The sequence below is a fragment of the Tupaia chinensis genome, unplaced genomic scaffold (genome assembly GCF_000334495.1).
Source record: "Tupaia chinensis unplaced genomic scaffold, TupChi_1.0 Scaffold143636_1, whole genome shotgun sequence".
NCBI lineage: Eukaryota > Metazoa > Chordata > Mammalia > Scandentia > Tupaiidae > Tupaia > Tupaia belangeri.
The window spans coordinates 562,184-574,638 of record NW_006203484.1 but is presented as its reverse complement, the minus strand read 5'-3'; the positions used below and the strand labels follow the sequence as shown (position 1 = coordinate 574,638).

The 12,455-nt window shown below is 38.8% G+C and overlaps 1 protein-coding gene across 1 annotated transcript in view; it reads right to left on the bottom strand.

Annotated features, from left to right (window-relative positions):
* The window catches only part of BMS1 (BMS1 ribosome biogenesis factor), a 71,109-nt gene that overhangs the window by 49,975 nt on the left and 8,679 nt on the right, over nucleotides 1–12,455 (bottom strand). Inside the window, exons 4-6 of the mRNA XM_006164514.3 lie at nucleotides 11,111–11,190; nucleotides 892–1,080; nucleotides 203–345 (exon numbers count right to left, since the gene is read on the bottom strand). Of these exons, the coding sequence (XP_006164576.1) occupies nucleotides 203–345; nucleotides 892–1,080; nucleotides 11,111–11,190 (412 nt within the window). The remainder of the gene's footprint in view (nucleotides 1–202; nucleotides 346–891; nucleotides 1,081–11,110; nucleotides 11,191–12,455) is intronic.

The following is a 12,455-nucleotide window of genomic DNA, read 5'->3' as shown; positions in this document are numbered from 1 at the left end:
TTAAGATGTGCCCCAAATCGTGATAGGATAGAGAAAAAGAGCAGGGACTGTGGCATGTCCATGTCCCAACAGGGGGATACTCCCTCCCTTTCTCTTTCTCTGTATGTCAAGCATACATGTACCCTCTGGCAATCTAAACAAAACAAAAACAGAAAGGAAGGAAAAAAAAAATATATGGCCAAAAAGAAAGTTCACTTTTTACCTGTCTGCCAGAATATAAGGGTGTGATGTTTGCCACGTGAGAGGCCTAAACTTCATAACTGTAATAAAACGGCCCAGATTATGGATCTCTTGGTTTTGATATTCTCCATGTACCATTCCAGAAAGGTAGAATAGCTTGGCACCCTAAAAATTAAAGAAAAGAAAATTTTCAATTTAATTCTTGCTGCTATTGCTAAGGCCCCAGATAGAAGAAATGCTAACAGCAAAGAGACTGTGTCCGGATGATTCCATAGCCCCACCGGCTCCTTTCAAGGCTTAACATGCTAAGACCTGTATGGGCAGACTGCTCTCTGGGCAAAGAGTGGCATCATCCGGGTATGGAGAGGACAGGGAGGGTCCCGAACACAGGAAGGGTTCTGTGACTGTGAGGCCACAGTGGGATGGAAAGGAAGCAGGACTTGCAGTTCCTGTTTTTGTAACTGGGAGACACTTGTGATGAGCTCTATTAAACCATGAAACCCCTAACAGGTGTAGACACCAGGTGGTATGGGGGGACACAGACACAAACGAGGTCCAGAATAAAGACTATCTTGAGGATAATACTCTAGGGATTGTGAACAAATGCCTAAAAGAAACTCAGGAGGTGAATCTTAAAGAGATGATTATTAACGTCCTTCGTCTGGTTTAAAAGGATTAGAGTGGGTGTCCAAAAATTATTTCTCCTCCTACCGGGTAGACTTCTGTCCAGAACCTGTGTTTTAGTCGCTTCTTTGTCTTCTTCAGTTGTTTATTATGCTTGAAGGAGTCTAGATGGGTGAGAACCCCCATAATTTTAGGAAAGCCATGCACTTGACAGATGTTTAGAAACTCAAATGTTTCCATTTCGAACCCAAAGCTGGCATCTATAAGCATCAGCACCTATAAACAGAACACACAATTTCTCAAGGAAGCTACCAAAATCAGAATATACCATGAGCCAAATCTAGCCCATGACATGTTTTCGTAACTAAACACAGCCACATTATATTGTCTATAGCTGCTTCTGTACTAAAAGTGCAATTAAGTACTTGCAACTGAAACTAAGATTCACAAAGTCTAAAATATTTATTAGTTTAGGACCTTTACCAAAAAGTCTGCAACTCCTGCTCTGGACTTTAGTCCAAATGCCTGCTTACCCTGAATTACCCTGATAGGGACCAGCAGATGGTATAATTGTTACATGGCTCCACTCCCACATAGTCAACCGTGATTTGAGTCCAGGACCTGGTGGTTTAAAACTCACACAGGGTCATGTGCATGTGTGCCCAAAATATTGAGAGAATGGAGAAGGGATTGTGGTGTGGCCATTCCCTCTGTGGGAGGTGATTTCTCACTTTCTGTTTCTCTATTTCTCTGACAAGTGCACACACCCTACAGCAAAAATCTCTTAAAAAAAATTACCCTGACAGAGGAAATATCCTGATTTGTTCTAAAAGGTAACTGTAAGATGATAGTCACCAGAGTATAAACTTCCATTTGTAGAAGCTGGATGTTTAAGAAACAACTCAGAAAAGGCTGTCTAATTGGACTCTTATCTGAGAAATCTATGATGCTTTTCATAAGGTATTTATAAGGCACATCACAGATCCCTGACTCCCAATAATGAGAACAAGTGATAATAATAAAAAATATCAAAGGGGCTAGCAGATAACATAGTGGTTATATCCCTGTATGCCCATATGGCCAACCACGGTTCAAGACCTGGACCTGGTATAAGAACAGCAGTTGGCGTAATGGCTGTGTTGCTGGACTCCCATGTAATCAACCATGGTTCGAGTCCTGGACTCAGCGGCTTAAATTCATGCCAGGCACGTGTGCATGCATACCTAAGATCCCAAGAGGAGAATGGAAAAGGGGTTGTGGCATGGCCATTCTCCCTTGTGATGAGTGGGGTGATTTCTCGCTTTCGGTCTCTGTCTTTCTGGAGAGCGCACATGCCCTATAGCAAAAACCTCTCAAGAAAATAAAATAAAGACCTGTACCTGGTGGCTTCAAATTCATGCCAGGTATGTGTGCAGACATACTCAATATCCTGGGAGGATAATGGTGAAGAGATTATGGCATGGTCACCCTCCCTGGGGGGTGATTTCTCATTTTCTCTCTTACTGTCTCTGTCTCACTCTCATTGGCAAATGCATGTACCCTAAGGCAAACAACCTCTAAAAAATAAATAAATAAAATAAATATTAAAATTCACAGAAAACTGGGCTCGTCCCATAGCACAGTGTTTAAGTGAAGTGCATTGGGAGCCAGATTCCACATGGTTGACTAACATTTGAATCCTTACCCCAAGGGGCTTGAAAAACATACCAGACATATATGTGTATACCTAAAATTCTGATGGGATGGAGAAATGGGAAAAAGGAGTAGGATCAGGAAGAATAGGTGGCAAACGATATCTTAGCTGCCAATCTTTGTTAAATAATTACGTATACTTCTATCAAGATTTAAGATATATTATGACAACCCAGAGCAGAGCAATCCATGCAGTGGAATACTGTACTGAAAAGAATAAGGTTGAGCTATAGAGCTTACTGATTAAATAACTGTTGTATGACTATGTCCCACCAAAAGATGTGCTCACTTGCTCTCCTGTCATGTTCCTTGGCAATTAAAAAATGAAAAAAATCCCAGAACATTAATCTTTTATTTCAATTTTTCTCCTAGGAAAATATCAATTTGCCTTTTTTTTTTTCTTTTTAGGGAGGGATGTTACAGGAAAGCTTTATCTTAAAATGTTAATTTGTATCATGCATTGCTTAGGAAAAAAAAAAAAAAGCTACCAGTAATTGAGTCAAAAGATAGCGCTATCAAAAACTACAAGCAGATAAGACCCATTTTTAAAACTTAAGACTAGCTTCCAGCCCAACACCTAGCAAAGTACATCTGAGGTGGGCCCAGATCTGATCCTTTAACTGAAAAGCCTCTGCCCCAAACCTCTCTCTCCAGATCAACACCTAGCAAAGTGAGAATCCATGTGCATCTGAGATGGGCCCAGTCCTGATCCTTCTGCACACGTACAAGTGCACCACACAGATTTCAACTTTTGCCTTTCTAAAAAAATTTTCCCTTTCTATCTTTTTTTTCTTTTATTCTTTGTTTTATTTTCTTTTACCTGACTTACTCACCTTGCTTCTCATCTTTCACATTCTGAGGGTCTACACAGACCTAGGTGTACAGTAGAGAAATATATGACTACTTTAGGGTCATAGAAAACCTCCACCCCCACTGAATTACTTGCCACAAAAGAGAGAAACTCGGATTGTGGTGTGGCCATTCCCTCTGTGGGAGGTGATTTCTCACTTTCTGTTTCTCTATTTCTCTGACAAGTGCACACACCCTACAGCAAAAATCTCTTAAAAAAAATTACCCTGACAGAGGAAATATCCTGATTTGTTCTAAAAGGTAACTGTAAGATGATAGTCACCAGAGTATAAACTTCCATTTGTAGAAGCTGGATGTTTAAGAAACAACTCAGAAAAGGCTGTCTAATTGGACTCTTATCTGAGAAATCTATGATGCTTTTCATAAGGTATTTATAAGGCACATCACAGATCCCTGACTCCCAATAATGAGAACAAGTGATAATAATAAAAAATATCAAAGGGGCTAGCAGATAACATAGTGGTTATATCCCTGTATGCCCATATGGCCAACCACGGTTCAAGACCTGGACCTGGTATAAGAACAGCAGTTGGCGTAATGGCTGTGTTGCTGGACTCCCATGTAATCAACCATGGTTCGAGTCCTGGACTCAGCGGCTTAAATTCATGCCAGGCACGTGTGCATGCATACCTAAGATCCCAAGAGGAGAATGGAAAAGGGGTTGTGGCATGGCCATTCTCCCTTGTGATGAGTGGGGTGATTTCTCGCTTTCGGTCTCTGTCTTTCTGGAGAGCGCACATGCCCTATAGCAAAAACCTCTCAAGAAAATAAAATAAAGACCTGTACCTGGTGGCTTCAAATTCATGCCAGGTATGTGTGCAGACATACTCAATATCCTGGGAGGATAATGGTGAAGAGATTATGGCATGGTCACCCTCCCTGGGGGGTGATTTCTCATTTTCTCTCTTACTGTCTCTGTCTCACTCTCATTGGCAAATGCATGTACCCTAAGGCAAACAACCTCTAAAAAATAAATAAATAAAATAAATATTAAAATTCACAGAAAACTGGGCTCGTCCCATAGCACAGTGTTTAAGTGAAGTGCATTGGGAGCCAGATTCCACATGGTTGACTAACATTTGAATCCTTACCCCAAGGGGCTTGAAAAACATACCAGACATATATGTGTATACCTAAAATTCTGATGGGATGGAGAAATGGGAAAAAGGAGTAGGATCAGGAAGAATAGGTGGCAAACGATATCTTAGCTGCCAATCTTTGTTAAATAATTACGTATACTTCTATCAAGATTTAAGATATATTATGACAACCCAGAGCAGAGCAATCCATGCAGTGGAATACTGTACTGAAAAGAATAAGGTTGAGCTATAGAGCTTACTGATTAAATAACTGTTGTATGACTATGTCCCACCAAAAGATGTGCTCACTTGCTCTCCTGTCATGTTCCTTGGCAATTAAAAAATGAAAAAAATCCCAGAACATTAATCTTTTATTTCAATTTTTCTCCTAGGAAAATATCAATTTGCCTTTTTTTTTTTCTTTTTAGGGAGGGATGTTACAGGAAAGCTTTATCTTAAAATGTTAATTTGTATCATGCATTGCTTAGGAAAAAAAAAAAAAAGCTACCAGTAATTGAGTCAAAAGATAGCGCTATCAAAAACTACAAGCAGATAAGACCCATTTTTAAAACTTAAGACTAGCTTCCAGCCCAACACCTAGCAAAGTACATCTGAGGTGGGCCCAGATCTGATCCTTTAACTGAAAAGCCTCTGCCCCAAACCTCTCTCTCCAGATCAACACCTAGCAAAGTGAGAATCCATGTGCATCTGAGATGGGCCCAGTCCTGATCCTTCTGCACACGTACAAGTGCACCACACAGATTTCAACTTTTGCCTTTCTAAAAAAATTTTCCCTTTCTATCTTTTTTTTCTTTTATTCTTTGTTTTATTTTCTTTTACCTGACTTACTCACCTTGCTTCTCATCTTTCACATTCTGAGGGTCTACACAGACCTAGGTGTACAGTAGAGAAATATATGACTACTTTAGGGTCATAGAAAACCTCCACCCCCACTGAATTACTTGCCACAAAAGAGAGAAACTCATCTTCATAAATCTGAATTCAAATCTCTTTCTGTGGATACCACATTGCAAAACATAGTAGCAGAGGAGAAACTGGCATTGAAGTACCTCACAGTAAAGTGAAGCATACAAGCTTACACTTGCAGAAAGCTCCAACAAATTAGCGAAATATGCACATACCACCAAATGACTGCAAAGTAAGCAACAGGGAGAAACACAGAGCTGCACAGAGAATGCGGCTCACCTCCCACATTCCTCTAAATTCTCCACTGAAACCCCGTAATTCAGCCCAGGTACACCTGGTTCTTTGGAAACTGTGAAGCCTTTGTAACATCCAGTTCCATCGACAAAAGCGCAAGTTGCTTGGTGAACCTCAGGGAAACGGAACTGCAGAGATATTGTGGGTCATCTCTTCCTGCACGCCTCTAATGCTCAGAATTAACTCCAAGAAAGTAGGAAGAAATGTATAATCCATCAGATGACCAGAAACCACCACAGAGGCACAAGAAATATGAGAAACAAGAAAATATCTCTCCTCCAAGGGGAAACAACAGCCTTACATCATCCACAGACAGTACAACAGAACTCATGGAAATATCAGATAAAAGAATTTAGAATATTCATAATGACAAAGCTAACAGAGATGCAAGAGAAGAGAGACAATGAATTCCAGAAGATGCAATAAGAAAGGAATGAGTTCCAGGAAGTGAAGAAGTTCTTGCATGATCTGAAAGAGGACATACACACCATAAAAAAGAATCAAATGGAACTGTTAAGAGTTGAAGGCTATAATATAGGAAATAAAAAATCTCCTTGAAAGTATTAAAAGCAGATTAGAACATGCAGAAGATCGAATCTCAGATGAAGGAGACAGAACCTCCAACCTAGAAAAATTCACCAAAAAGACTGAGAAAATAACCAAAAAATTAGAATTTACAAGTAATACTAGATACCATTAGATGCCCAAACATCCATATAATCAGTATCCCAGAAGGTGAAGACACTAATAAGGGCATTGATAATCTATTTCATGAAATCCTGTAAGAAAACTTTCCAAACCTAGAGAGTCATTCAAATACCTAGACCCAAGAAAAACAAAGGATCCCCACACAGAATTAACCCAAGATCTTCTCTAACATACATTATAGCCAGACTGACCAAAACCACAGACAGAGACAAAATACTAAAATTGGCAAGAAACGTCAAGTTACTTTAAAAGGTTATCCCATCAGGCTAACATTGGACCTCTCGTCGGAAACAATGCAAGCAAGGAAAGAATGAGAAAATACGTTCAAAGTGTTAAGTGAAAAACAATTTCAACCAAGAATACTATATCCAACAAGATTATCCTTGACATGGGAAGAAAAGCCTGAAACGCTCTCAGATAAACAAAACCTGAAAGAATTTACCAACACCGGGCCAGCTCTTTGAAAAGTTCTGAAGCGAGTGCTACACCAGGAAAACTAATGACAGACAGATAAAAATAAGAGAACAAAAAACAACCAAGAAAATGGTCACTTAATCATAGAGACATGTTCAGAAATATCAATAATAATGTTGAATGTTAACCTCCAGGATTTTAATGGAAAGATCGAACCACAGTAACACTGCAAATTCAACAAAAGAGAGATTACATGAAACTGAACTGGTGAAATAGAATTCTATGACTTTTGTCTAAAACATTACGAATTTTCTTCTATGCTTTGTCTTCCAGATTTAAAAAGTTTGGTTTTATTTTGAACTGTTGATAGGTTCAGCAATTTGTTATATACACACACATATATATACATATACATATATATATATATATATTGAACTGAAACAAAGTTTTCTCCCTTCCTGACCCCTTTGCAATGGGAAAATATTTGTGAGCATTCTTATTTTGTGGTAGAATGGTTATTTGCAAAAGTTCAATAACATAATAGTATCTGTTCCCTTGCATCAGAAATAGAATTCTTATGAGGCTTTGCACATAACAGACCAAGCTGAAATTAACCGTTTTTTTCCCCCCCCAAATAAGTTAGTTTATACCAGTTTATACCTCTCTTTACGAAAAGGGGTAATGGAGGGAAAAAGTGTTTCAGAAGAAAATTACTGTGCACTTGTCACTAGATTTTTAGTTTGTCCATATCTTTAGCTTAAGATCTTTTGTGAATCAATAAAATGTGGGGGGGAAAAGTATAGCATGGAAGGGAAGGAGGGAAAAGGGGAAGAAAAAAAATAAAAGCATCTGTAATTGACTAAAAAAAATGAGAAGGTATTTGCTGATGATAATGTACATAGTAATATCTTTGTCTTGACTGACATACATGGTATTCGTGCTGGGAAAATAAATGTATACTGTAAAGACATGTGATTAAATGTAAGTAAATTTAAAAACCAAAAAAAACCTTAAGACTCTTCAAACACGCAAAATAATGGAAGAGTTGATTCCCACAGACTTCTAATTTTAGGTATTAAAGACAACTCTGTGCTCATCTTTATACATACCTAACTAAAAATAAGAAAACAAAATAGATTAAACTAAGAAACATCAATAATCCTAAAACACAAATTTTATGAAGGTGGGCTAGGAGAGTTTTGAGGGAGCACACTTGCTGCTGCTGCTGCAGACTACAAGCTAGCCAGCAACAGGGTTCAATGGCAATATGACACGTCAAAGGTGGGAAGGCTGATTGTGGAATATCCCGACACCCTATCTGATACCAAAGTGGCAAGGGGTAAGCAACTAGGAGTAGGATTAGTTAGCATAGGTAGCAAATGATACCTTAGCTGCTAATCTTTGTTAACTAATTATGTATACCTTTGTCATGACTTAAGAAATATTATGACAACCAGAGCAGAGCAATCCATACAGTAGCATACTGTATTAAAAATAATAAGGTTGAGCTATAGCACTTGTTTTATATATCCACTTGGATTATATATCCAAGATAATATTATATGGAAAAGGCAGAGCATTGAAAAGAACATGTAATATACTACCATTTGTGTTTTCAAAGGGCTTTATCTGTGTTTTTATGTACCTGGAAGGAGACTGCTCTGAGGGTAACTGAACCACCAAAGGTCAGAGCTGGGGTGGGGAAACATGCAGGGCCAGCCAGCAGTGCATTGGTTAAGGCAGCTGGATTCTACATGGCCAACTGCACATTTTGAGTCCTGCACCTGAGCCTGAAAAACACCCTGAGTATGTATGTATGTGCACTCAAAATCCCAAGAAGAGAGTAGAGAAGGGATTGCGCTGTGGCCAACACATCCTGGGGTGTACTTTCTTACTTTCCCTCTTTCTACCTCTCTCTGACAAGTGCACATGCCCTACAGCAAATTAAAAACAAAACAAACACTGTGTGTACCCAGCAGTACAGTTAGAGTATTTTACCAAATGTGTATTTCTCTTTAGAGTTTGGAAAAGGTTCATATAAAAGGAATTTTTCTTACAATTTATACTGTTAAAATTAAGAACGTGGGCTGGTCCCATACTGCAGGAGTTAAGGATGGTGCAGATAGAGCCAGATTCCACATGGTCAACAATAGTTCAAATCCTAGCTCTGGTAGTTTGACAAATGAGCTGGGCATGAGTGCATGCATACCAAGAATCCTGACTGGATGGGGAAATGGAGTAAAAGGTTTTGTGGTGTGACCATGCCTATTTGGGAGTATTTTGTCTGTCTTGCATGCTCTCTGGCAACATACATATCCTCTAATAATTAAAAAAAACTATTAGAAAAGAAAAAATCTGGAACTTACTGTATTTTATATAAAAGAGAGACGAATGATTTATATATAGAACTATTTAAATCATTTCAAATACACAAGATTTAGTAATTTTATACTGCTTTGTGTTGGCAATAACACTTTTTTGGGGAGGAGAGTTTTTTCTGCAGGGTGCGTGCACTCCCCAGAAAGACAGAGACAGACAAAGAGACAGAAAGCAAGAAAGCACCCCCTAGGGGGGATGGGCACGCCATAATCCCTTCTCCCAGGATCTTGGGCAGGCATGCACACGTACCCGGTGTTGAGTTTCAGTCACTGGGTTTGAGACTTGAACCGCGGTCGACTACTTGGGAGTTCAGCAACATAGTCATTACGCTAAATGCTAGTCCCAATAACATTTATTTATTCTTTTTGGAGAGGTTTATGCTATAGGGCACATGCGCTCACCAGACAGACAGAGACAGAGACAGAAAGCGAGAAATCACCCCACAAGGGGGATGGCCACGCCGCAATCCCTTCTTCTCCATTCTCCTCTCAGGATCTTGGGCACGCACGCACACGCGCCCGGCGTGAGTTTTAAGCCATCAGGTCTGGGACTCGAACCGTGGTCGACTACATGGGAGTAGACTATATGGAAGACTACATGGGACTACATAGCCATTCTACTAACTGCTGGTCCCTAACACTTATTTTTAATAACAGCATTCCATGTTGAAAATTTGAATGGTATTTAGTTTCTAAACGCTAAAATGGCACAGCTTTAAAATCTAGATTAATTTTTTAAAAGATTTATTTATTTATTTAATTCCATTTGTTATTATTTTTTAATTTGACCAGAAAGAGACAGAGAGAGAAAGGGAAAGCGAACCTCTAGGTCTGGGACTCGAACTGTGGTCAGCCTTGTGTGAACCCAGCACCTTTAACCATTACTCCACCTGCAAGTCCTAATTTTTAATTTTTTTAAGGAGTCTTTCTGGGTTGAAGGAAAAAAAAGTCTGGAATCCTTTATCACCAAACAAGTCTCCAGAAAGATTTGAATCAATAAAAGGGTATTTGTCACCCCATACTTCCTAATCAATATGGCTTGCTTTGTTTCAGCTTTCTTTTTACTAGTTTAAGACAGTTAGTAGAATGTCAGAAACAACCAAGTGCCATTTCTGTAAATGTAATCAAAGCTCCACATTTCACATATCCTGAGTATCGACTAGATTTCCTATTGGTAAACTCTGACCAATTCCTTCAGGGCAATCCATGTACTTACTTTATCATAATCATTAGGAATGAAGGTTCTGGCACCATCAAGAACAATGGTCTCATCTTCGGATAAGTTATGTGATTACTCACTTCAAAAGTGTATTGGGAACTACATGAGCTATCTTTGCAGAAAACTATTAGTACAGTACCGAGGAAGGATCCAAGAAATGGTACAGTTGGCCTTCCGTATCCAGGGGTTCCACATCTGTGGACTGATCAACTACAAATGCGAGGCCACACTGTTATGAAACAAGGAAAGAACATTCTCTCCTAAAACAGTTTATATGTTTTCTTTTTCACTTACATTTACTACTAAGATTACTTATCAGTAATCTAAAGATTAGACATTTGTGGATTTTGGTATTTGATGGGAATGGTGCTGGAATCAGTCAAAGACAGATACTGAGGGATGACTATACTTACTATAAAGTGTTTGTATGTGCATGTACATCTACATTAATGAGCTTTCACTAGGTATCTACACCAACAGGTTTCTCTACTCTGTGGTTTGCTTTTAAATTTCAGAAAACATTTCATTGAGCCCATTCCATTTTTATTATAATAACAATAACAATTTTCAATTAATATAATTAATTCAATCATCTATTATATCCCTGAGGATAATCATCATTCCTTTGATAATCATGAAACTTACTTCCTTTTGACATGGGACAAATAACCTAGTTCATTACTGAAAGTCTTATCAGAAATATTTACGCTACTGGACTGACTTACCAGGTCTGCCACTTTCGCCAGATCAATCATCATGTTAATGTCACACCCACATTCAATAAGAGTGAGTCTGCGCTTTTTACCTAGCAGTGAAAAGATAAAAATTATACTTAAAATTAAAACTTAAAACTCTATCCATTAACTCTATCACTTATAACTGCATCCATTAGAATACCACATATATAACAGGAATGCTACAGAAGATCACTTTTATAAGAGAAAAATTATAAGATAACAAATTCCATTTTCATTTCTTTTTTACATTCTCAATTCTGTATTAAAATAATATCAAAAGTCTACTTGGCCCAACCCTACTCCTCTTTGGACCTCAGGTTAGTTGCGTGGGACCTTAAGACGAACTCTCACCCCACCCCACCGGCAAACCGGATAGAGCCAGCTAGCAGTTCAGGACTCCAGACAGCCTGAGGCTATAGGCCCTATAGCCCAGGACCTGTCACTCATCCTCCGGCCCTTCCCCACTTGCCTTTGGACTCTGAATTTTAGTGATTTGAATAGTGCATGGTGCACAATTTCTCTTTGTGTTTTTTCTTTGCTCTTGAGGTGTTGATTATTAGGTCAGTTGGAGGCTCACCACTCCTTAGAAACAGGGAGGACTTTGGGTTATCCAGGACTAGTGGCAACAGTTAATGGTAAGGGTGAGCTATACGTAAGCCAACCATAAGATAAATCATCAATTTTCTAATCCTGTACAACTTTTAACACTCAGAGACACTTTAAATAAGTTAGGAAGCAACATATAGATTACGTGATGACTAGGAACAATCGCAGAGGCTCAAAAAGTATGAGCAACCAACAAAAGGCCTCTCCCTCAAGGGAAATCATCAAGCCTACATCATCCATAGTCAATACAATGGATGTCGTGGACATGTCTGATTAGGAATTCAGAATATTTGTAGTGACCAAACTAACTGAGATGGAAGAGAAAAGAGACAAGGAGCTCCAGGAGATGAGGAAGTCCTTTCATGACTTGAAAGAAGAAATGGATACCTTACACAAGAACCAGATGGAACTTCTAGGGTTGAAGAATGTGATACAGGAAATAAAAACCTCCCTTGAAAGTATTAAAAGTAGGTAAGATCAGGCAGAAGATCGAATCTCTAACGTAGAAGACAAAACGTCTGACCTAGAAAAAAGCATCAAGAACATTGAGAAAACAACCATGAAAAATGAGGATAATATACGACAAATGCTGGATATCATCAAGTGCCCCAACATCCGGATAATTGGTATCCCAGAAGAGAAAGAAAATAATAAGGGCCTAGATAATTTATTCCATGAAATCCTAGAAAACTTACCAAAAAATCTAGAAAGGCATTCAAATATCCAG